General features: G+C 44.9%; 1 protein-coding gene across 1 annotated transcript; it reads right to left on the reverse strand.

Annotated features, from left to right (window-relative positions):
• Positions 1 to 1,052: 1,052 nt before the first annotated feature.
• SLC30A1 (solute carrier family 30 member 1) lies at positions 1,053 to 17,772 on the reverse strand. The gene is made up of 2 exons (XM_060754320.2): positions 16,961 to 17,772; positions 1,053 to 6,370 (listed from the first exon to the last, which is right to left on the reverse strand). Exons 1-2 carry the CDS (start codon positions 17,613 to 17,615, stop codon positions 5,448 to 5,450), a joined length of 1,578 nt encoding a protein of 525 aa, XP_060610303.2. The 5' UTR covers positions 17,616 to 17,772; the 3' UTR covers positions 1,053 to 5,447.
• Between the last annotated feature and the right edge of the window lie 5,184 nt (positions 17,773 to 22,956).

Genomic DNA, 22,956 nt, shown 5'->3' on the forward strand with positions numbered 1-22,956 from the left:
TTAGATAAATGTATTGAAATGCCATTTTGCATTGTCAACTTAGGGAGTTTTTCCATGGAAGTTATCAGGGACAAAGTTGATTAATTTCTCTCCATGCCACACAAAACTGTGGTTGATTTGAACTAAAACAGTTTTTCTGCACAAGGGTGTTTTTCTTATGCAAAATAAATATTATTTTCTGTGCAGAAAAGTCTGTTTACAGTGCCAATCCACCACCTCCTAATTTTCTATGGAATTATTCCTGAATTGTGAACAGGTTTCAAAAACTGCATTGTTTTTAAATTCTTTCTCAAAGTGAGAAGAAAATTCCTAAACTTCCTCCCTTCTTCAAGAGGATTACAATAGAGTCTCGCATATCCAACCTTTGCCCATTCAGCGTTCTGTATTATCCAACGCAGTCTGCCTCCTGCCCTGATCCACAGCTGTTTCAATACATTGCAATGTTTTGGTGCTAAATTCGTTAATACAGTAATTACTACATAATGTTACTGCATATTGAACTCCTTTTGTGTCGATTTATTGTAAAACATGGTTTTTTGGTGCTTAATTTCTAAAATCATAACGTAATTTGATATTTAATAGGCTTTTCCTTAATTCCTCATTATCCAACATTTTTGCTTATCCAACATTCTGCCGGCCTGTTTATGTTGGATAAGCGAGACTCTACTGTACTAATGAATTACATCCCTAGTTCAAAGTATTATTTGATGTGCTTGCTATATAATGTATTAAATGTGGCAAAGCCAACCCTTCGCCCTCTCAAAAAGGGAAGCTTTTCCTTGTTTGGCCATTTTGTCAAGCTGCCTTGGGTCCCACCCTGGGAGAAAACTAAGAATCATGGAATCCTAGAGTTTGAAGAGACCTCGTGGGCCATCCAGTCCAACCCCTTGCCAAGAAACAAAAAAATTGCATTTGCCAAGAGATAAATAAATTTGCCATGCTTATGCAAGAAACATTACAAGCACATATAATGTTCACTCTATGTGTGAATTGGCTTCTAAAATAATTGCAATAAATGAATGGGAGAAAAGAAACAAAGTACCATTTCCAGGTTTCATAGTTTATATAGCAACATTTATTTCCTTCTCAGTCTTTAGTGTATATGTAAAGAAACACAGTAGCATCACTGGTTTAACAGAAGCCCATTGTCACTGGTACGATGTCACCAGATACAGATATGCCATTATGTCCCCTAGACATTGGTTTCAAACACAACCCTTATGGTGATGCAAGAGGCGAGGCCTCTCTAGCTACCACGAAGCAGATGGGTTTGGAGACGAAGCTCAAGAACACTTAAATACATACATACAGCAAGTGGGGTGGGGAATAAAACAGGCCCACACATTTGTAAGACATGGAAGTGTTCTTAAACACAGGCAGTTTAATGACACAAACCCAAGATCGCACAAAGGAATGAAAGCTCCTGTTATAAGTAAGGCTGCGTTTGGCTTACAAAAAAAAAAATCAATTTCAGGCACATGAAGCATTAGTACCTTTCAGTTCCTCAAGAGCTGAAAAGATGGTGCCAAATAGAACCAAAACAGAATATTTCTTGCAATATTCAATAATTGTTCTGTAAACATAAGCCAGAGTCCCAGAAGGCTACATTGATGCTGTTATGAAATTAAAGCAGCATAGTTAAATATTGTACTTAATACCCTTAAATATGTAATACTCCTTTCACGAGAAAACTAACCAGTCAAAAAGTAGGGGATGCAGTGCCAAAGCAGTTCCCTCCTCCTTTGCAGTCAACGAGAAAGCCGGAAAGTGCATTGAAGTCAAAACAAGGAAGTTTCCCATTAACTGAATGGAGGCCATGCTCACACATGGCTTGATCTTCAAGGCTCCAGACTGCAACTTCATTTGCAAATGGCAAGAGCCACAACCCAGGAGAGACAAAGGAGAAAGTACACCTTAACAAAAATGTCCTGAGCACTACTTGCTTCTATAGCAGAAAGTGGTTTCAAAACATTTGCCAGAACTTTAGGTGACATTTTTAAAAACACACTTTTACTCTAAATAAGAGTCGTCCTGTCCGCCCCCCCCCCCCCGCCCCGTCCCCCCAATTCATGGATCAGTTGTGCAAATCATTGAGTAATGCAACCATCACCTGTTCCTTTGGAGCTGCTTCACTTACCCCTGAGTTGATGTTAAAGGGCAGAAAGTTACTTTTTTTTTAACTAAAGCTCATAAATTACTCCAAAGAAGAAACTTTTCCAAGATCTGCACTTGCTCAGCTGTGTGCAAACAGTGAAACATGAACATTTTCAGATGGCCACACACGTTTGTTTTTTCCCTAATGTATTTACTGCCGTTTCCCAGAAGGCTCCAGGCACAGCTTTTGCTGGGAAACAAATTCCCATCTCTAACTCAGGCCCATTAAAAGAGTCTGCCACAAATGCCCATGCTGAGCACAGTGTGTGATCATTACCTCTGGCCTGAATGGAAAGCCCTCCACAACAATGCTGGTGCCGAGAAGAAAAGGACAGTGTTCACCCTATACAGGTTTTTGCAAAACCAACATCAATATTCATGTTATCAAGTTTTAAAAAAAGCCTCCTGGAGTTGGAGTTATTCAAGGTGTTCAGTTCTGTTCCAGACATATACAAGAAATTAGCTAGCTGACATTTCCAAAACAATACTTAAGTTTACAAAGAAAATGGATACAACATATTCTGCCATAAAAGCGAGCTGTTGCATAACAAATATAATCAGGATTATACCTGGCATAGAAGGAACTGCTTTTCTCCCTTTTCACTGCAGTGCACACTCAAAATGAGACCTGAAGTTTGTGCTTTAAAGAGAGATGCAGCAATTTTGGAGGGGAAAGGAAAACAATTTACAATATTCCTAAGCATATACCCAAGAAAAAATCCAGATAAAGAAAAGCTCCCATTAACTATTAGACAGGGTTAAAGAGGAGAATATCTTGGTCAATTGTGTCATATAGGATACAGAAATCACACTTTTTAAAAATAAAGGTGTTAGTTCATCCTTATAAGCACTGAAGTTGCTATGCCTTGCTTGGCATCAAGTCCTCAAATGTATAGTTGTAGCCTTTTTGGCCAGTTTCTTAATGCTCTTTTAATAGGTGGCACTTAAAATACGATTATATTGTCCAATTTAAATTATAACAGCATGAATTTTTCACAGCAGAGCGACTGCATGTTTGCAATAATCTATGGAAACCAAACCATGAGGATGAACTAACTGGCGGCCTCTATAATAAAGGAACTGAAAAACCATTGCCAACTTTACTTGATCGTTTCACAAGTACAGGTTTATCACACTTCATGCTAGCTATAGAATGGGTTTCTATTGCAAAAACAAGGTCTGAATGCAATAGCACTGGGGCAGGGGACATGGCATCCACTGCTCGTTGACTCACTTTTTTTCTCAAGTTCCATGCTAATAGAGAGAAGAGCAAATTAGTTAGTTTTCCTTTGCATTTTTAGAGGGAGGAAATAAACCTCGGTTTCCACTGACCAAGACATTCATTATTGAAGCACCTGCATTTAAGCAATGCAATATAACTCCCAGAAGTAGAGGAGAAAATAAATTCATGAAGTTGACCAAGGTCTTCTGTTCCTCTGATAGTACTTGGTACTACAGTAACCTGTAGTCATTGCTCAGACCACAGCTAGAATAACGTTTTGCTATCCTGCACAGTCCTCAAACTTGAGCTTTTAAAAATGCTTTAGAATCTATTACATCAACGCCACCACAGTCAAGTGTTTGCTCTGTTCTTTTTTATGACAGCAACACAATTCTGAAAAAAATTCACCTAGCAGCATTGCATTCAACACTGGGTTACTCTTCACTTGTTTTTAAAGAGGCTTGGGCAAGCAGCTTGAGTGCAATCCATAAATGTATGCAGCAAGTGACTATTAGAAAGGAGAAGCCACTTCCTCCCACTACTTCATTCACTAAAGACTTGGCATTATGACAGTCAATTGCATGCAACAAGATTGAACTGGGTTAGGACTTGGCTCCATGCCATAGCTTCAAGATGTTGCAAGCAAAAGAAAAATGCCAGTTTTGGACATCGCACCATTCCCTCAGCGCAGTGAGAAGAGCCAAGGCTTCTGCTTCCTTTTCCCCCCATTTACCACAATGGCTTGCTTCATCGCAAGCTGATAAACCATGATGTGACCTTAACTTGGGTTAACTAGAAACTCATTAACTTCAAAGCATGGGTTGTGAAGGTGGTTTGTTTCAAAGACATCAGAGCGAATTTAACCTCACAAGAATCCAGACAGAACGTTAAATTCATTTTTTAAAACCCAGAGGCAATAAAATTTGAATCTTATCCTCATGGTTTGGCTGATGGGGGCATGCAAAGCCAGGCTCTAATCGCTGCAGCTCATTCCCATGACGATAAATGTAACACTCATGTCAGATCAGTATGCTGTTCCAGAGGTGGCTGCCTGCATATGAAGCATTTCAACTGCCCTTTGCTTTACCTAAAGGGCAAAATGGCTCAGAATGAAACAAATACTTTAAAAGAAAGAAATATATTAATTTTTCGGCCGTATATAATGAGGAATTCTATCTGCCAGATTTCTTTAAGATTTTTAAAAAACCCTCTAATAATCCACTCATCCTAGCAAGGCAGAAAACATTGCCAGGATGGAGACCAACTCTAGTTTGCTAGTCCCAGCATGAGTCTATGTCAGTTCTATTAAACTATAATTATATATGCAACAACAAAAGTTGTCTAAAAGAAAAAGAGAAAGGGGAGGGAACAACAACTAATAAGCCCCAAGAAAAGTGTGTCCAGCATCCATCTGAAGAGTGAACCTTGCAGCCCAAGAAAAATGTGCATCTACTTCTTCACAATTCCTATTTTCCAAGCAGCCAGTTTTCATGACATCACAAGCCTAAAAACAACACGACTGCCATTTTTGTTGTTTTTGTCAACAAGTATTGGATATGTTTTAGGATGCTACCACGAATGCTACACAGTATATCTATTTGAAATACCATTCACTTTTGCATTTAAGAATTTCCTCATTAAAAATCTTACCAACTTTGGTTTTTCTCCTTCTTATGGTTTGTAAAATATTGAGAGACAACATATACACACAACAAAAAGAGCAATTGCAACAAGAAGTCGAACACAGAACGGCTTCCATGTCTGAGGGTGTAAGGGGCTATTGGAATAATGGAATTTTAATTTGAAACTAAACTAAAGTTGGCTCTGCAGAGTTATTGCAGCATTGGCAAAATGTTCTGTGCTACTCAACAAAAAGTTAACATAAGCAAACGTTGTATCAGGACAGCACTACAATGTTCTTCCCAGCAGACAGCCTAGATTTGAGTTTTGTGACAAGAACAGGGACTTCAGCAATTACATTATTTTGCAACTCGTGTCTTTTAATGCTAGTCTGTCTTCTCACAGTCAACCTGTGATCGAATCCAAACTTTGCTCAGCACAACTTTGGGAATTACAAAGAAGATTCAAACTGTTTGTTGGGGTCAGGTCCCGTCTCTAGCTTTACGACAGGGATGCACTCTGATTTAGTCCTCCGGGTTTTGTGGTGTGGAGAGTCAATGACTATTTCCGAACAAGAAATACTAATTGAGGGGGACTTTTCAGTCTTCTTTCCAGAAGTCTTTTCAGCAGCCCCACAACACTGCTTGAGAGCACACTGGGTTCGGCAGGGAAGCTCACATTTGCTGCTCACCGCCTCAAAACCCATGCCTGAGCTCACATTGGCAAATTCTGGCTGAATGGTGGTTGCATGGATCCCTTCGTCATGAAAGATCTCCTTTATATCCTTTGCCACTTTCATGTAAGTTTCTGGGTCTTTACACTTTATATGAGCGGTCCCAATGATCCTGCTTCCTGCTAGCTGCCAAACATGCAATTCATGAACCGCATCAACTTCTTCCAGCTTGCGGAGTTTCTCATTTAAAGAGCGGATATCAATTTGTTTGGGAACAGTTTGCAAAAGGATGAGGGCCGATTCTTTAAGCAGTGGATATGTTGTGTAGAGCAGAATGCAAACCATTATCAGACACAGGGCAGGGTCCAAATATAGAACCCAGCAGGGACCAGCGACAGCAATCGCCTCTCTTTCCGATGTATCCATTCGAGCAGACATCAGAGTATAATTGTCTACACAGTGGTCGTTGATACATGGATTGACGCAAGGCCCATCATCCGGGCAAGGAGTCCAATAAGCATAAAATACTAAGGCATTCACTACTACTATTACTGAACCCAAAGCATCTCCAAGGACATGAAGAAATACTCCACGCATGTTAAGTTGACCGCTAGTATCTTCAACAACCTCCATATCAAGAGAGTGATTGCTAACATTCCCATTTGGCTGTAGTTCCATTTGGTTTTCTTTTGACATGTCACCTGCAAAAACAAGAACATTGTTAAGCCAACAGGAAGACTTCGTAAATGGTTTAATCAACTGCTAGCAATATTTAAACAACAGCAGCATGGAAAACTAATCCCTCCCCCCTTATGTGTATATCATTGCATGTATATGTAGGTACAAATCACCTCTCAACTTATGCCAACTCTATGAATTTCATATGGTTTTCTTAGGCAAGGAATATTCAAAAGTAGTTTTGCCAGTTCCTTCCTCTGAAATATAGCCCATTGGTATTCATTGGTGGTCTCCCACCCAAGTGCTAACCAGGATAACTCTTTTTAAAAGTTAAGGTTTCCCCTGACATTAAGTCTAGTTGTGTCAGACTCTGGGGAGTGGTGCTCATCTCCATTTCTAAGCCGAAGAGCCGGCGTTGTCCGTAGACACCTCGAAGGTCATGTGGCCAGCATGACTGCATGGAGTACCATTACCTTCCCACAGAAGTGGTACCTATTGATCTACTCCCAGTTTCATGTTTTAAAACTGCTAGGTTGGCAGAAGCTGGGTCTAACAGCCAGTGCATTTAAGGTGTTTATATCATTAGCATGTGTACACACTATACTGTATCACAGAGAAATTACTTCCAGATCAGAGTTTTCTTCAAATACTATAGAGCAGATTACAACTGCTTCAGATGTACCTTTGACAGCAGCATGTAACATTTTTACTACATATGCATTTTTCTCCTTGATTTCTATCTTAAAAGACGGGGAAAACAGCAACAATGGGGTAGCATTGCTGCAAGTGGTACTGCTGACAGGCTGGGCACACATACAACTTAGACTTCCTAAAGATCAACACTTGAGAATGTTCAAAGAATGTCATGTTCAATCTCTCTAATGATAACTCTGTAAAAGTAGGTCACTATTACAAGAAAAGGATAGTCCATGCTGCAAAAGAAGAACCCTGTTTATAGCGCAAGCAAAATTTCAATATAGACTTCAAGGCTCACAACTCACTTCCGAACCAAAATGCTATTCAACTTCTCCAGTGCTTTCTTAAGCATGGCGATGCAATGTTAGGATCCTAATAATTAAATGTACAGAAACAAAAGGGAGGAGTAAGAGAGTCAGCAGCTGTGTGTTGCAAGGTTTGAGGAAAGAGAATTGAGAAATTGCATGTTGTTGGGGTTTTTTAAAATGCTCAATTTCCCTCCTCACAACACACAAGTCAAAGTTCACTACAGTAAACAGAAAACCTCTAAAGAAGCTTCTGTGTGACCACACTGCATGGAGCCAAGAAAGAGTATCAAAAAGACATTAAGTCAAATACAGCTACTGTACTCTGTTATTCTAGTACTATTCTCAGTTTTAATTGTCACTCCATATTTGAATTTTATTTTTTTAAATTTTACATGTGTTTATCTATTCCTCATTATATTCTATAGCAGGGGTTCCCAACCTTTTTTGATTAGGGACCACTTGACCAGGGACTATTCTCCAACATTAGTACTGAAAGGGTTCTGAATCAGTTTTGGTCAACTTTAGATTTGGTTTGGTTATTTGTGTGCTGATTCAGAAAACTGCCTTGGATAGACCACATCAGCTCTAGTTTCCGATACAGAACATATGCCATCCAGTAGTCACCATCTAGAGCTGATGTGGTAGTAGTAATCTTTCGTGGGTAGTCGACTCTTCCCTCCAGACATCCCCATTGCCTCAGTGTTATAAGAGGGTTTCGTGAGACCAGTCACTCTAGTTGCCATGTAGTTTTGAGGCAAAAGTATAGTAATTGTGAGGCCACGGACCATATTTTCATTCTTGTGGACCACTAGTGGTCCACAGACCACAGGCTGTGAACTACTGTTCTAGAGGGTCCTTCAGTCTTTCAGAGCAGACGGGACTCTACACAACCCTGCAAAATGAGAGGAAATTGGTGAACTCCCCCATTCTACAAGCAGGAGTACTTTGCTAGAGGAGTCCTTACATCAATGGCATTTAGATTCTTGTTGCAATGCAGCTTGTGGCACATAATGAACTTTGAGAAACAGCAATGTAACCTCTTGATATAAAAAACTGAAAAGCCACAAAGGGATTGCTAAGCAAGACTTTCTACAAAGAGACTCTTCTTTCTTTGAACTATATATTTAATATACAGATATCCGCCATGAGTTAAATGCCACTTGCCCAGTGGTTTCAACAACACAACCGGTAGAACTTGAACCATCCCAACACCCACATTTGTTTCACTCCACCTATATAATGAGTTTTACAAATGCAAGTGATGCCATGCTCAAAATAGAGATCAAAAATTAAGTTTGCATGTGCTGAAAAAAACAACAGCAGCAGCATAAAAACATGAGGTTGATGAATGTTCAACTCTGTGCTTTTAGGTGCCCAAAATTTAAGTCAAATATTTTGAGGTACCACTACAAGAGCAGCATAGGAAGCCCCCTTTTCTAATTTTGAACTAAAAATAAAACTCAATGTGCTCACATGGATGGATGGGCTAGCTATGACTACAGTCTTGCATTAACTATAACAATTAGCCCCTCGAATTAGTGTCAGGGTAAGCTAAATTCCCATTTTCACTGAATGCACTGGCAAGCCCACTGGAGGAAAAGTGAGGAGATTGGACTTCTTCTATCTATAGCTAAGGTTTCACTGCCTGGCATAATATACACATTTATGATTCTCAACACTCTAGCTAAACATTATAATATGAAACAACCAAGCTCACTGGCATAAATTAAATGTGTATAATGCAAGATACTATCATAAGTTGAGGTGCATCTGTACTCTAGAGAATATGTTCTTCGTCTAAGACCAATTATGTGTTCTAGTGGCCTGAAATTAAGAGATGCTTATTCAGATAAGTTCACCTTTGATTAAAAAAAAACCTGCTGACAAGAACACAAATGCTTAAATGACAACAGAGCTACAGATATATTGAAGAAAGGAGGGCAGATAACTTAGCAGAACAATAGGCATTTTTTTCATGTGATCCCAGAAAACTGTCTTGAACTCAATAGGCTACATAAATATTTTAAGTCTATGAAAGTGGTGCAAGGCATGTAACCAAACAAAAGCAATGACATAATATTATGTGCATATTTGGAAAGAGAAAAACATTGGCTTTGTTGAAGGGTATAACACCCCAGATCTAACTTCAAGATGGCTGTTATTTTGGGGTCAGATATTTTACTTCTAGATTTAATTTAAAATCTTGGTTACAGACATGCTTCAAGAAATTAGAAATTAGCTCCAAAAGGACACCAGATTTCATGCAGAAAGCAGATAACCTGTAGCATAAGCTCTCATTTTGCGGGATTACATTGAAGGATCATGTTATGGATAACATAAAGAGCTTGCCTACTTTACGGAGTACCTTCTACTTCCTATAGTGGAGAAACTTGTGGTCTTTCTAATGTTCCTGAAGTGTAGCATCCTCAATATTATTTATGCTGACTCGGGCTAATACTAGCCATTATCCCAAAATTGCCTGTTCCTATCCTCCAAAAAATCTATCAACTCTTTCCCCATAATATTTGTTTGTGACCCTCCGGAGAATATAAGAAAGAGAAGTGTTTCTCAAACTTCTTTTTGAGCAATTCTTCCCCAAGATGTTTGCCAAGAAAGTCTCACCTGTTAGCTATAGAACCCTAATACCTCACAATACATTCTGGTGAAAACCATATAAATTAAAGCACCGAGCACCACCTAGACACCTGAAACATGGCTGTTTCCCCACTTTGATTAAAGGAGGGACACAAGTCCCTGTGGCCATACATCACACAGAGTCTTCCACGGAAAGTTACCAAAATGGCATGCCTCGTCACAGAGAAGCCTCTAGACTCCTCACAACACCGCTTGATCATCAAGGCCTGTCTTCCTTCCCTTTTTCACGACTCGGTAAAAAGGCAGTTTCAGCTCCTTGTGGTCACAGCCTTCACTATGCAAAGAGTAACTAGTGGACAGAGGGGGCTGCTTTCCAATGCACCCATACAGCAGAGATGCTTCAAATGTGAGCAAGGAGATACTTGAGGAAATAACAGTAAGCAGGGTATGGCATCAGCAGGGGAGTAAATTGGGGAGAGCATGGCACAATTTCAGGTCATATCCCTAAAGATGTCCCTTCCTGAATGTGAGATAATAGTCAGTGGAAGCTAAGAGGTGCTCAGCACAGTATTTCCCTGCCAGGTGTACCTACAATGAAGTCCAGAATCCCTTTCTGCAGCACCTGAGCTGAGTTGGTCAACACAGGAGATGAAATAAAACAAGGCACCTGTCCCTCAACCGAATCTGAATATACTAGGGATAGCATGGCAACCCTGAAGATGTCCCATTCAGAAGGAGGAAAAAGACTCAGGAGAGGTGCTTAGTGTACAGTTTTGATACCAGGCATATCCAGAGTGGATCCAATGGGGAAAACACTTGACAAGGCACCTACAACTTGAGGCCCTGATTTCTTTTATTTTAAGAGAAGTTAGCAAATCACTAGATGCTATTTCTCACACACTTCTCGATTTCACCTAGCATCTGTTAGAGCTGACTCAATTGGTAACAGTAAATAGGGCAGGGGGTTACCAGAAGAGAAAACTGGGAGTAAGGCAAAGCTTTCCCTTTAATGTCAAGTCTAGTTGAGTCCAACTCTGGAGGTGGTGCTCATCTCCACTTCTAAGCCGAAGAACCAGCATTGTCTGTAGACACCTCCTAGGTCAAGTGGCCTGCATGACTTCATGGAGCACCGTTACCTTCCTGTCGGAGTGATACCTATTGATCAACTCACATTTGCATATTTTCAAACTGCTAGGTTAGCAGAAGCTGGGGCTAACAACGGGAACACACCCCGTCCCACGGATTCGAACCACCAACCTTCCAGTCAGCAAGTTCTGTAACTTAGCCTCTGGGCTGGAGAAAGGCGGGGTAAAAATGTCATAAATAAATAAATAGCGGTTTAACCTGCTGTGCCACGTGGCCCCATAAACTGGGGATATCATGGCACAATCTCAGCTCAAGGACAGGCACCTGCAAGTACTGAGCCAAGCTGATTCAGAGGGCGAGATAAGTGCCAGTGAAGGGTGAGAGGTGCTTAGCAGGTGGTTTCCCTAACAGATTTATAAACCTGAGCAGATCCAATACAGGAGATGAAATGAAATATTTGACAAGGTACCTGTCCCTCAACGCAACTTGAGGCCCTGGTCTCTCTTATTTTAGATGGGGAAAAGTAGGGAGAAGTCAGCAGGTCTCCAGCTGCTTCCTCTTCTTGCTCTCACCTAGTTTCTCCATGGAGCTGCCAACTGTGTTCTAGCAAGAGAGATGTGGTGGTAACAGGACAAGAGAGTAAATTGGGAAGAGTATGGCACAACCTCAGGCCAGACCCTTGAAGACGTCCTATCCAGAGAGAGAGGGAAGCCAGCTGCTACCGACATTGAAACCCAGAGCCACTAAGTTGATCCAATGTAGAGGATGAAAAACAACACATGACAAGACCCAACCTGGGACCCTGACATCTCTTACTCTAGGTGAGGAAAAAGGTAATAGCTTCCCATTCCTTTCCCAGAAGTAAATGGGGTGGTAACCAGGGTAGGGGGTCGCCAGGAGAGCACATTAGGGATAGCGTGACACAACCTCAACTCAAGAACTGATCTAGGAAGATACCCCAATCTAGAGGGAAAGATAAAGAGCCAGCGGTGGGTGAGAGGACCTTACTAGGTGGAACTAAGCTGAAACTCAGGACCACTTTTCTCCAGCAACTGAGCCAAGCTGATCCAATGCAGGGAATGAAATAAAGTCTTTGACAACCCGAGTACATTAAGAATAGCATGGCGTAACCCAGGTGTGGGAACCTTCAGCCCTCTAGGTGTTTTGGACTTCAACTCCCACAATTCCTAATAGCCCCAGGCCCACCCAGTCCAACTCCATGCCAAGAAGTAGGAAAATCGCATTCAAAGCACCCCTGACAGATGGCCATGCAGCCTCTGTTTAAAAACCTCCACCACACTCCGGGCAGAGAGTTTCACTGCTGAACAGCTCTCACAGTTAGGAAGCTCTTCCTCATGTTCAGGTGGAATCTCCTTTCCTGTAATTTGAAGCCATTGTTCCGCATTGTAGTCTCCAGGGCAGCAGAAAACTAGCCTGCTCCCTATGACTTCCCCTCACATATTTATTATACATGTCCCTCATCATGTCTCTTCTTAGCCTTCTCTTCTACAGGCTAAACATGCCCAGCTCTTTAAGCTACTCCTCATAGAGCTTATTCTCCAGACCCTTGATCATTTTAGCCACCTTCCTCTGGAGTACATTAAGAATAGCACGGCGTAACCCAGGAGTGGGGAAACCCAGGCTGTTAGGAATTGTGGGAGTTGAAGTCCAAAACACTCAGTTTCCCCACGCCTGGCATAATCTCAGGCCAGAGCCTTGAAGATGCCCCATCCATAGTTGATGCCAAAGGCTACCCTCTCCAGCACCTAATGAACTAAAATACCTGTCAAAATACCTTATCTGGCTTAACCCAACATAAGGCCCTGGTCTCTATTGCTTTCAGTAGGGAAAAGGAGGGAGACGCCAGTAGGTCTCCAGCTGCTGCTCTCGCCTACCTTATCCATGGAGCTGCCAACTGTGTTCTAGTAATATATATATCCCTGTCTTAACCCAACCTAAAGCCCTGGTCTCTCTTATTTTAGGTTAGGAAAAGGTGCTTCTCGTACTTCGGCCCTCCAGGTGTTTTGGACTTCAATTCCAAATTGTTGGAAGTCCAAAACACCCGGAAGGCCGAAGTTTCCACACGCCTGGCGTAACTTCAGGCCAGAGCCTGGAAGATGCCACATCCAGACCTGAATCCAAAGGCAACTATCCTTAGCCCTTAATGAAATAAAACACCTGTCAAAATACATATCCCTTAACCCAACCTGAAGCCCCAATCTCTCTTATTTTAGGTTAGGAAAAGGTACTTCTACCACTTCAACCCTCTGGGTGTTTTAGACTTCAACTCCCACAATTCCTAACAGCCTACTGGAGGGCTGATGTTTCCCCACACCTGGCGTAATCTCAGGTCAGAGCCTTGAAGATGCCCCATCCAGAGATTAAGTCAAAGGCCACTCATCCCAACACCTAATGAAATGAAACACCTGTAAAATACCTTACCCCTTAAACCAGTGGTTCTCAACCTGTGGGTCCCCAGGTATTTTGGCCTACAACTCCCAGAAAGCCCAACTGCTAGGATTTCAGAGAGTTGAAGGCCAAAACATCTGGTTGAGAACCACTGCGTTAACCCAACCTGACACCCTTGATCTCTCTTATTTTAGGTTATTGTATTGTCCAGGAATGGTGGGAGTTGAAGTCCAAAACACCCGGAGGGAGGGCCAAGGTTTCCCTACGCCTGGTGGAACCTCAGACCTGAGCCTTGAAAATGCCCCATCTAGACCTAAAGCTCACTCTTCCCAGCACCTAATGAAACAAAACACCTGTCAAAATACCTTATCCCTGGCTTAACCCAACCTGAAGCCCTGATGTTCTCTCTCATTTTAAGTTAGGAAAAGGTGCTTCTCCTACTTTGGCCCTCTGGGTGTTTTGGACTTCCAACTCCCACCATTGTCTTGTCCAGGAATGGTGGGAGTTAAAGACCAAAACACCCGGAGAGAGGGCTGAAATTTCCCCACACCTGGCATAAACTCAGAGCAGAGCCTTGAAGATGCCCCATCCAGACCTGAAGCTGAAGTCCACTCTTCCCAGCACCTAACAGCCTACTGGAGGGGAGAAGTTTCCCCAAGCTTGGCACAACCTCAGGCCTGAGCCTTGAAGATGCCCCATCCAGACCTGAAGCTAAAGTCCATTCATCCCAGCACCTAAAGAAACAAAACACCTTTCAAAATACCTTATCGCTCGCCTAACCCAACCTGAAACCCTTGATCTCTCTCATTTTAAGTTAGGAAAACGTGCTTCTCCTTCTTCTGCCCTCTGGGTATTTTGGACTTCAACTCCCACCATTTTCTTGTCCGGGAGTGGTGGGAGTTGAAGACCAAAACATCCGGAGGGAAGGCTGAAGTTTCCCCACAATTCCTAACAGCCTACTAGAGAGCTGAAGTTTCCCCAAGCCTGGTGCAACCTCAGGCCTGAACCTTGAAGATGCCCCATCCAGACCTGAAGCTGAAGTCCACTCTTCCCAGCACCTAATGAAACAAAACACCTCTCAAAATATCTTATCCCTGGCTTAACGGAACCTAAAACCCCAATCTCTTATTTTAGGTTTGGAAAAGGTGCTTCTCCTACTTTGGCCCTCCAGGTGTTTTGGACTTCAACTCCCACCATTGTCTTGACCAGGAATGGTAGAAGTTGAAGTCCAATACACACGGAGGGAAGGCCGAAGTTTCCCTACGCCTGATGTAAGCTTAGGTCAGAGTTGAAGTCCAAAACACCTGGAGGGAGGGCTTACATTTCCCCATGCCTGAGCCTTGAAGATGCCCCATCCAGACCTGAAGCTGAAGTCCACTCTTCCCAGCACCTAATGAAACAAAACACCTCTCAAAATATCTTATCCCTGGCTTAACGGAACTTGAAACCCCAATTTCTCTCTTATTTTAGGTTTGGAAAAGGTGCTTCTCCTACTTTGGCCCTCCAGGTGTTTTGGACTTCAACTCCCACCATTGTCTTGACCAGGAATGGTAGAAGTTGAAGTCCAATACACACGGAGGGAAGGCCGAAGTTTCCCTACGCCTGATGTAAGCTTAGGTCAGAGTTGAAGTCCAAAACACCTGGAGGGAGGGCCTACATTTCCCCATGTCTGAGCCTTGAAGATGCCCCATCCAGACCTGAAGCTGAAGTCCACTCTTCCCAGCACCTAATGAAACAAAACACCTCTCAAAATATCTTATCCCTGGCTTAACGGAACTTGAAACCCCAAACTCTCTCTTATTTTAGGTTTGGAAAAGGTGCTTCTCCTACTTTGGCCCTCCAGGTGTTTTGGACTTCAACTCCCACCATTGTCTTGGCCAGGAATGGTGGAAGTTGAAGTCCAATACACCCGGAGGGAGGGCCGAAGTTTCCCCATGCCTGAGCCTTGCAGATGCCCCATCCAAAGCTCAAGTCCACTCTTCCCAGCACCTAATGAAATAAAACACCTGTCAAAATACCTTATCCTTGGCTTAACCCAACTTGAAACCCTGATATCTATCTTATTTTAGGTTAGGAAAAGGTGCTTCTCCTACTTCAGCTCTCCAAGTGTGTTGGACTTCAACTCCCACCACTGTCTTGACCAGGAATGGTGGGAGTTGAAGTCCAAAACACCCGGAGGGAGGGCTGAAGTTTCCCCATGCCTGAGCCTTGAAGATGCCCCATCCAGAGCTAAAACTCACTCTTCCCAGCACCTAATGAAACAAAACACCCATCAAAATACCTTATCCCTGCCTTAACCCAATCTGAAACCCTTGATCTCTCTTATTTTAAATTTGAAAAGGTGCTTCCCCTGGTGTGTTGGACTTCAACTCCCACCATTGTCTTGTCCAGGAATGGTGTGAGTTGAAGTCCAATACACCCGGAGGGAGGGCTGAAGTTTCCCCACAATTTCTAACAGCCTACTGGAGGGGAGAAGTTTCCCCAAGCTTGGCGCAACCTCAGGCCTGAGCCTTGAAGATGCCCCATCCAGACCTGAAGCTGAAGTCCATTCATCCCAGCACCTAAAGAAACAAAACACCTTTCAAAATACCTTATCGCTCGCCTAACCCAACCTGAAACCCTTGATCTCTCTCATTTTAAGTTAGGAAAAGGTGCTTCTCCTACTTTGGCCCTCTGGGTGTTTTGGACTTCCAACTCCCACCATTGTCTTGTCCAGGAATGGTGGGAGTTGAAGACCAAAACACCCGGAGAGAGGGCTGAAATTTCCCCACACCTGGCATAAACTCAGAGCAGAGCCTTGAAGATGCCCCATCCAGACCTGAAGCTGAAGTCCACTCTTCCCAGCACCTAATGAAACAAAACACCTGTCAAAATACCTGGCTTGACTCAACCTGAAACCCTTGATCTCTCTTATTTTAGGTTAGGAAAAGGTGCTTCTCCTACTTTGAGTGTTTTGGACTTCAACTCCTACCATTGTCTTGACCAGGAACGGTGGAAGTCGAAGTCCAAAATACCTGGAGGAAGAGCCAAAGTTTCCCCATGCCTGAGCCTTGAAGATGCCCCATCCAGACCTGAAGCCCACTCTTCCCAGCACCTAATGAAAGAAAACACCTGTCCAAATACCTTATCCTTGGCCTAACCCAACCTGAAGCCCTTGATCTCTCTTATGTGAGGTCTGGAGATCCTTCCCAGCTTCTCCTTGCTGACCACACTGGCTGTGTGCTAGGGAAAGATGAGGAGATAACAGTAACCAAGACAATGGGTTGCCAGGAGAGGGCATTGGGGATGGCAGGGCACAGCATGGCCCAACTCCCCCCATTCCTAACAGCCTCAGGCCCCTTTCTTTTCCCCCTCAGCCGCTTCAGACCGCTTCTTTTTCCCCCTGGCTGAGGGGAAAAAAGAAGCGGCCTGAAGCGGCTGAGGGGGAAAAGGAAGGGGCCTGAGGCTGTTAGGAATGGGGGGAGTTGGGCCCAAGTTGGCCCATGCTTGGCCTGAGGGCAGCTCTCCGTCCTCCCTCACCTATTTTCTCCATGCCGACCCCATTGGAGCCGCTGAAGCTGTCCACGAGGGTGTTGGTCTCCTCCCTGGAGAGTCCCATCCCGGCGGCGGCTCCTCTCTCTCCGGCCTTCCCCCGGTGGTGTCGCCCGGCGGAGCCTCTCCCTCGGTGCGAGTGCCCGTGCCCGTCGTCCCCTCCGCCCCCTCCGTGCTGGTGGAAGAGGCAGAGGCCGAGGAGGTTGACGAGGAGTCCTGCGGCGCCGACGCCGATGACGACGAGGGGCTGCTGGATCTCGTGGGGCTCGGTGAAGCGCTCGACGGCCTCGAGGAGGATGGTGAAGCAGAGGGCGGTGAGGAAGACGGCGTTGACGAGGGCGCCCATGACCTCGGCGCGCACCCAGCCGAAGGTGTTCTTGGAGGTGGCGCGGGTGAGCTGGGCGAAGCGCACCGCCACCAGCGCCACCACCAGCGCCATCACGTCGGAGAGCATGTGGAAGGAGTCCGAGAGCATGGCCAGCGAGGAGGTCAGCCGGCTCACGGCCACTTCCACCAGGAAGAAGACGAAGGTCAGCGCCAGCATGCACAGCAGCCGGGCCCGGCGGCATCTCCTCCGGCGGCGGGGAGCGGGAAGGGCTCCGTGGCGCCGGGCAGGGTCCAGGCCCGTTCCCTCAGGGCCCATGGCTGCTGCTTGCTTCCTTCTTCCCCTTCTTCCTTCTCCGCTCTCTTCCCCCGCCGCGTCTCCCTCTCCTTCTTTTTCTTCTCCTCCTTTGCAGACGGTTTGAAACTAAACTTTGCACCCGAACCCCCTCCTCCTCCTCTCCCTCGCACACTCTTTTCCACACGGAACCCCAGAACGCGCCCCGCCCACTTCGAGGCGCGCCATTGGCGGCCGCCACGGCGACCGGCCACGCCCCCGAGGCGCCATTGGCCGCGTCGGGGAAGGACCCCCGCCAGCCAATCCGGCACGCCTCGCAGGCCGCGTTCCCATTGGCTCCCCGGCTCGCTGGGAGGCGTGGCTACGGGGAGAGAAAGGGCGGGGGGAACTGTCACCGCGTGTGGGCGTCCAATCCGAGCCCTTCCTCTTCTAAGCCACGCCTCCGAGTGGGTTTTTTTTTTTTTAAAAGGAAAGGGGGAACTGTAGACTCATAGAGGGAGGGGGAGCTGTCATCGCGTAGGGGCGACCAATCCGAGTCCAGCTTCCCCTTAGCCACGCCTCCGATTGGATTTTTTGTTTCAGGAAGGGAAAGGGGAGCTGAAGAATTACAGAGGGAGGGGGAGCTGTCACCGTGTATGGGCGACCAATCCGAGCCGGGCCTCTTCTAAGCCACGCCTCCGACTGGATTTTTTTGTTTTAGGAGGGGAGGGGGAAGCTGTCACCGTGTATGGGCGACCAATCCGAGCCCGGCCTCTTCTAAGCCACGCCTCCGACTGGAATTTTTTGCTTCAGGAAGGGAGGGGGGAACTGTCACCGTGTATGAACGTCCAATCCGAGCCCAGCCTCTTCTTAGCCACGCCTCCGCCTTTTTTAATTTTTAGGAAGGGAGGGTGGAGCTGTAGAATCCTAGAGGGCGGGGGGAGGTGTCACCACGTATCGGCGTCCAATCCGAGCCCGGCCTCTTCTTAGCCACGCCTCCAACTGGGTTTTTTTTTGTTTTAGGAAGGGAGGGGGAGCTCTTTTTTTTGTCGTGTCAGGAGAAACTGCAAGTCGCTTCTGGTGTGAGAGAATTGGCCGTCTGCAAGGACGTTGCCCAGGGGACGCCCGGATGATTTGATGTTTTATCATCCTTGTGGGAGGCTTCTCTCACGTCCCCGCATGAGGAGATGGAGTTGATAGAGGGAGCTCATCCACCTCTCCCCGGATTCGAACCTGCGACCTGTCGGTCTTCAGTCCTGCCGGCACATGGCTTTAACCCACTGCACCTCCAGGGGCTCCAAGGGGAGCTGAAGTGTTGGAAGAGACCTCGTGGGCCATCCAGTCCAGAAGCTGGAAAATCGCATTCAAAACGCCCCTGACAGATGGGTGTCGGGAGGTGCTGTCACGATGTAAAATTGTCCAATCAGAGTCCGCTCTCGTCTCAGCCCCGCCTCCTTTCGGGTTTGTGTGGATTTGAAGGAGGCGGGGCTCTAAGAGAGAGGCGCGAGGACCCGGCCTCGCTTTTCCACACGGCCCTCCCCTCGCGGCCTTTGGGGGCGTGGCTAATGAGCTGTCACGACTTCACGGCACCCAATCAGATCGAAGGATTGAAGGCGCCGGGAGGGAGGGAGGCTTGGCTCCTTCAATCCCGCCCCCGTTTTTCCACACGGCCCTCCCCTCGCAGCTTTCGAGGGCGTGGCCAATGAGCTGTCACGACTTTATGGCGTCCAATCAGAGTCCGCGCCTTTCTCGGCCCCGCCTCTGAGGGAACTGGCGCAAAAGGTGGTTGTGTGGAAAGAAGGAGAGGAGACCCTGCTCGTTTTTCCACACGGCCCTCCTCAGCGCGCCTCCTTTCCGCCCGGCACCCGCTTCCCTTTCGCCGCCACAGCAGCTGCCGCGCCCAAAACAGCGGAAGTAAGGCGCGTGTAGACACCTCCAGGCCTCGCCCAAGCAGAGCAGCCAAAGGTACTTCCGGGCCCGCGCTGGGACTTCCCTCACTTGAGGCAAAAAAGCACAGAAGCACTCCCTGTCGCGGTGGCTAATGTTATTTTCATTTATATCCTCATCAAAAGTTTCTCAAGGCATGTTAACCAACATCTATATAAATAAAAATGTAATGTTAGTTTGTGGGATTAACAGAACTCAAAAAACACTGGATGAATTGACACCAAATTTGGACACAATACACGTATCAGGCCAACGAGTGACCACCACTCATAAAAACATGGAAAAACACAACAGAAAAGACTTAAAAAGCCAAAGAACAAAAATGCATTACAATGCATGTGCAAAACCACACACACACACACATATATACACATATACACAACTATATACATACACAAAACACACATACACAAAAAACACACAGTCATATATATGCAAACACATATAGACAAATATATACACACATACACAATCAAATCCAACCAGTCCATCCTCCAGGAAATAAAGCCCAGCTGTTCATTGGAGGGAAGGATATTAGAGACAAAGTTGAAGTACTTTGGCCACATCATGAGGAGACAGGAAAGTCTAGAGAAGACAATTATGCTGGGGAAAGTGGAAGGCAAAAGGAAGAGGGGCCGACCAAGGGCAAGATGGATGGATGGCATCCTTGAAGTGACCGGACTGACCTTGAAGGAGCTGGGGGTGGTGACGGCCGACAGTGAGCTCTGGCGTGGGCTGGTCCATGAGGTCACGAAGAGTCGGAGACGACTGAACGAATGAACAACAACAACACACAAACAAAACACATTTATTTATTTATTTGCTATACTTGTATACCGCCGTTTCTCAGCCTAGCCGGCGACTCAACGCGGTTTACAACAACTTATAACAAACAACAGTATACAGTTTAAAAGCATAAAAACACAATCCACAATACCTATATCAATAAACATATACACAGACTGGGGCACAGCTACATGTGGCAGGGGGCAGCTAGTACATATATAAAATATTAATATATTACATATTTTGCATATTTTACAACCAATACTACTGTTACTGGGTTGCTGTGAGTTTTCTGGGCTGAATGTCCATGTTCCAGAAGCATTCTCTCCTGACGTTTCACTCACATCTATGGCAGGCATCCTCATCTATTCCACCTTTATCCAATTACAGGTTTCTCTAGGCAGGTAATAAAAATAGAATAAAATTGCAGTCATTTGTGGATTCTGTATCCACAGATTTATTTATTTATTTATTTATTTACTTTACTTTACTTGTATACCGCAGTTTCTCAGCCCAACAGATGACTCAACGTGGTTTACAACAAGGATAAGAATCAATCAACGATATACAATTTAAAACCATAAAAGCATAATATACAATATTGACACAACAATAGACAACACAATGCATCTCATAACTAGAGTCGTGATCCAATCCGTCGTCCAAATTTCCATTCCTGTAATCATCACATTCATTGCACTGTTTAACCAAATGCCCGTTCAAACATCCAAGTTTTTAATCTTCTTCGGAACACCATTAGCGAGAGAGCTGATCTTACCTCCATAGGAAGGGCGTTCCACAGCCGGGGGGCCACCACAGAAAAGGCCCTGTCTCTCGTCCCCGCCAGCTGCACCTGTGAAGCAGGCGGGATAGAGAGCAGGGCCTCCCCAGAAGATCTTAGGGGCCTGGCGGGCTGATAGGCAGAGATACGTTTGGATAGGTAGCTTGGGCCAGAACCGTTTAGGGCTTTATAGGCCAACGCTAGCACTTTGAATTGAGCCCGGTAGCAAATCGGCAGCCAGTGGAGCTGGTGCAGCAGAGGAGTTGTATGCTCCCTGCGCTCCGCTCCAGTTAGTATCATGGCTGCCGAGCGTTGGACTAGCTGGAGCTTCCGAGCCGTCTTCAAAGGCAACCCCACGTAGAGAGCGTTGCAGTAGTCTAGACGGGATGTAACTAGAGCGTGGACTACCGTGGCCAAGTCAGACTTCCCAAGGTACGGGTGCAGTTGGCGCACGAGTTTTAACTGTGCGAATGCTCCCCTGGTCACCGCCGAAACCTGAGGTTCCAGGCTCAGCGATGAGTCCAGGATCACACCCAAACTGCGAACCTGCGTCTTCAGGGGGAGTGCGACCCCATCCAACACAGGCTGTAACCCTATACCCTGTTCAGCCTTACGACTAAGCCATCCATGGCTTGAAACCTCCCCCCTCAAAAAAATGATCCTTACTAGTAGTAGTAGTAGTAGTAGTATTTTAACCTGCCTTTCTTCCAATCATAGCTCTCCCAAGGCAACTATTGACATATTAAGAGTATACAATACAAAAATCAGAATAAAAGTACAACCAGACCTCTATGGATTCTGTATCCATAGATTCAACTTTCCGAGACTTGGTACAGTCCCTTGGTACAGAAGGTTGAAGACCTTGTAAAAGTCCCAACGATTCCATAGGTCTGAGCCATAGCAGTTAAAGTAGTGTCAAACAGTATTCATTCTACGGTTTAGATGCAGCCAAGCCCTAGACAGCATAGCCCTTGGTGAGAGATAACAGGAACTGCAGTCCCACAACATCTGAAAGTTACAAATTCTTCACTCCATGTTTAAATGTGCCTCCAAATGCTGTTAATATGGCTGCATTAATTCTACAGTGTAGATCAGGGGTCCTCAAACTAAGGCCTGGGGGCCAGATACGGCCCTCCAAGGTCATTTACCCGGTCCTCACTCAGGGTCAACCTAAGTCTGAAATGAATTGAAAGCACACAACAACAATCCTATTTCATTAGCCAAAAGCAGGCCCATTAAAATATACTAATAAGCTTATATTTATTAAAATTGTTCTTCATTTTTAATTATTGTATTGTTTTAAAGTGTTTTTTGCACTACAAATAAGATATGTGCAGTGTGCTTAGGAATTCATTCTTTCTTTTTTTTTCAAATTATAATTCGGCCCTCCAACAGTTAGAGGGACTGATACCTGGCCCTCTGTTTAAAAAGTTTGTGGACCCCTGGTGTAGATGGATCCCTCAGCTCTTTTAAAACCATGTAATAACCGACTATGAACTTTGTCTGATTTTGCTATGTATATAGTGACTAATCACTGAGCCTTCTTGTAATCAGGGGCAGGGTGGGTGTGGGATATAATTAAAATTAACATATGTCTAAAAAAAATTAAAATCGTTCCTAAATTCTGGGCAGAAACAACTGAAGTATTTGAGGTATTGATTTAAATATCACAAAAAGCACCTGAGCTACAGTACTCCCTCCCAAGGGAGTTTTTCATACATTACTTTAGAAGCCCTAATGGGCAGAAAAGTAATTCATAAATAGTAATACCAGTAGTAACATGAGAGCTATATAGCTTACCTTAATAGAGCTAAGAATTATGATGTGTTTTCTTTTAAAATGAAGGACAAAATTAAACTTTAATGCTATTAA

The sequence above is a fragment of the Anolis sagrei genome, chromosome 1 (assembly GCF_037176765.1).
Source record: "Anolis sagrei isolate rAnoSag1 chromosome 1, rAnoSag1.mat, whole genome shotgun sequence".
NCBI classification, from domain to species: Eukaryota; Metazoa; Chordata; class Lepidosauria; order Squamata; family Dactyloidae; genus Anolis; species Anolis sagrei.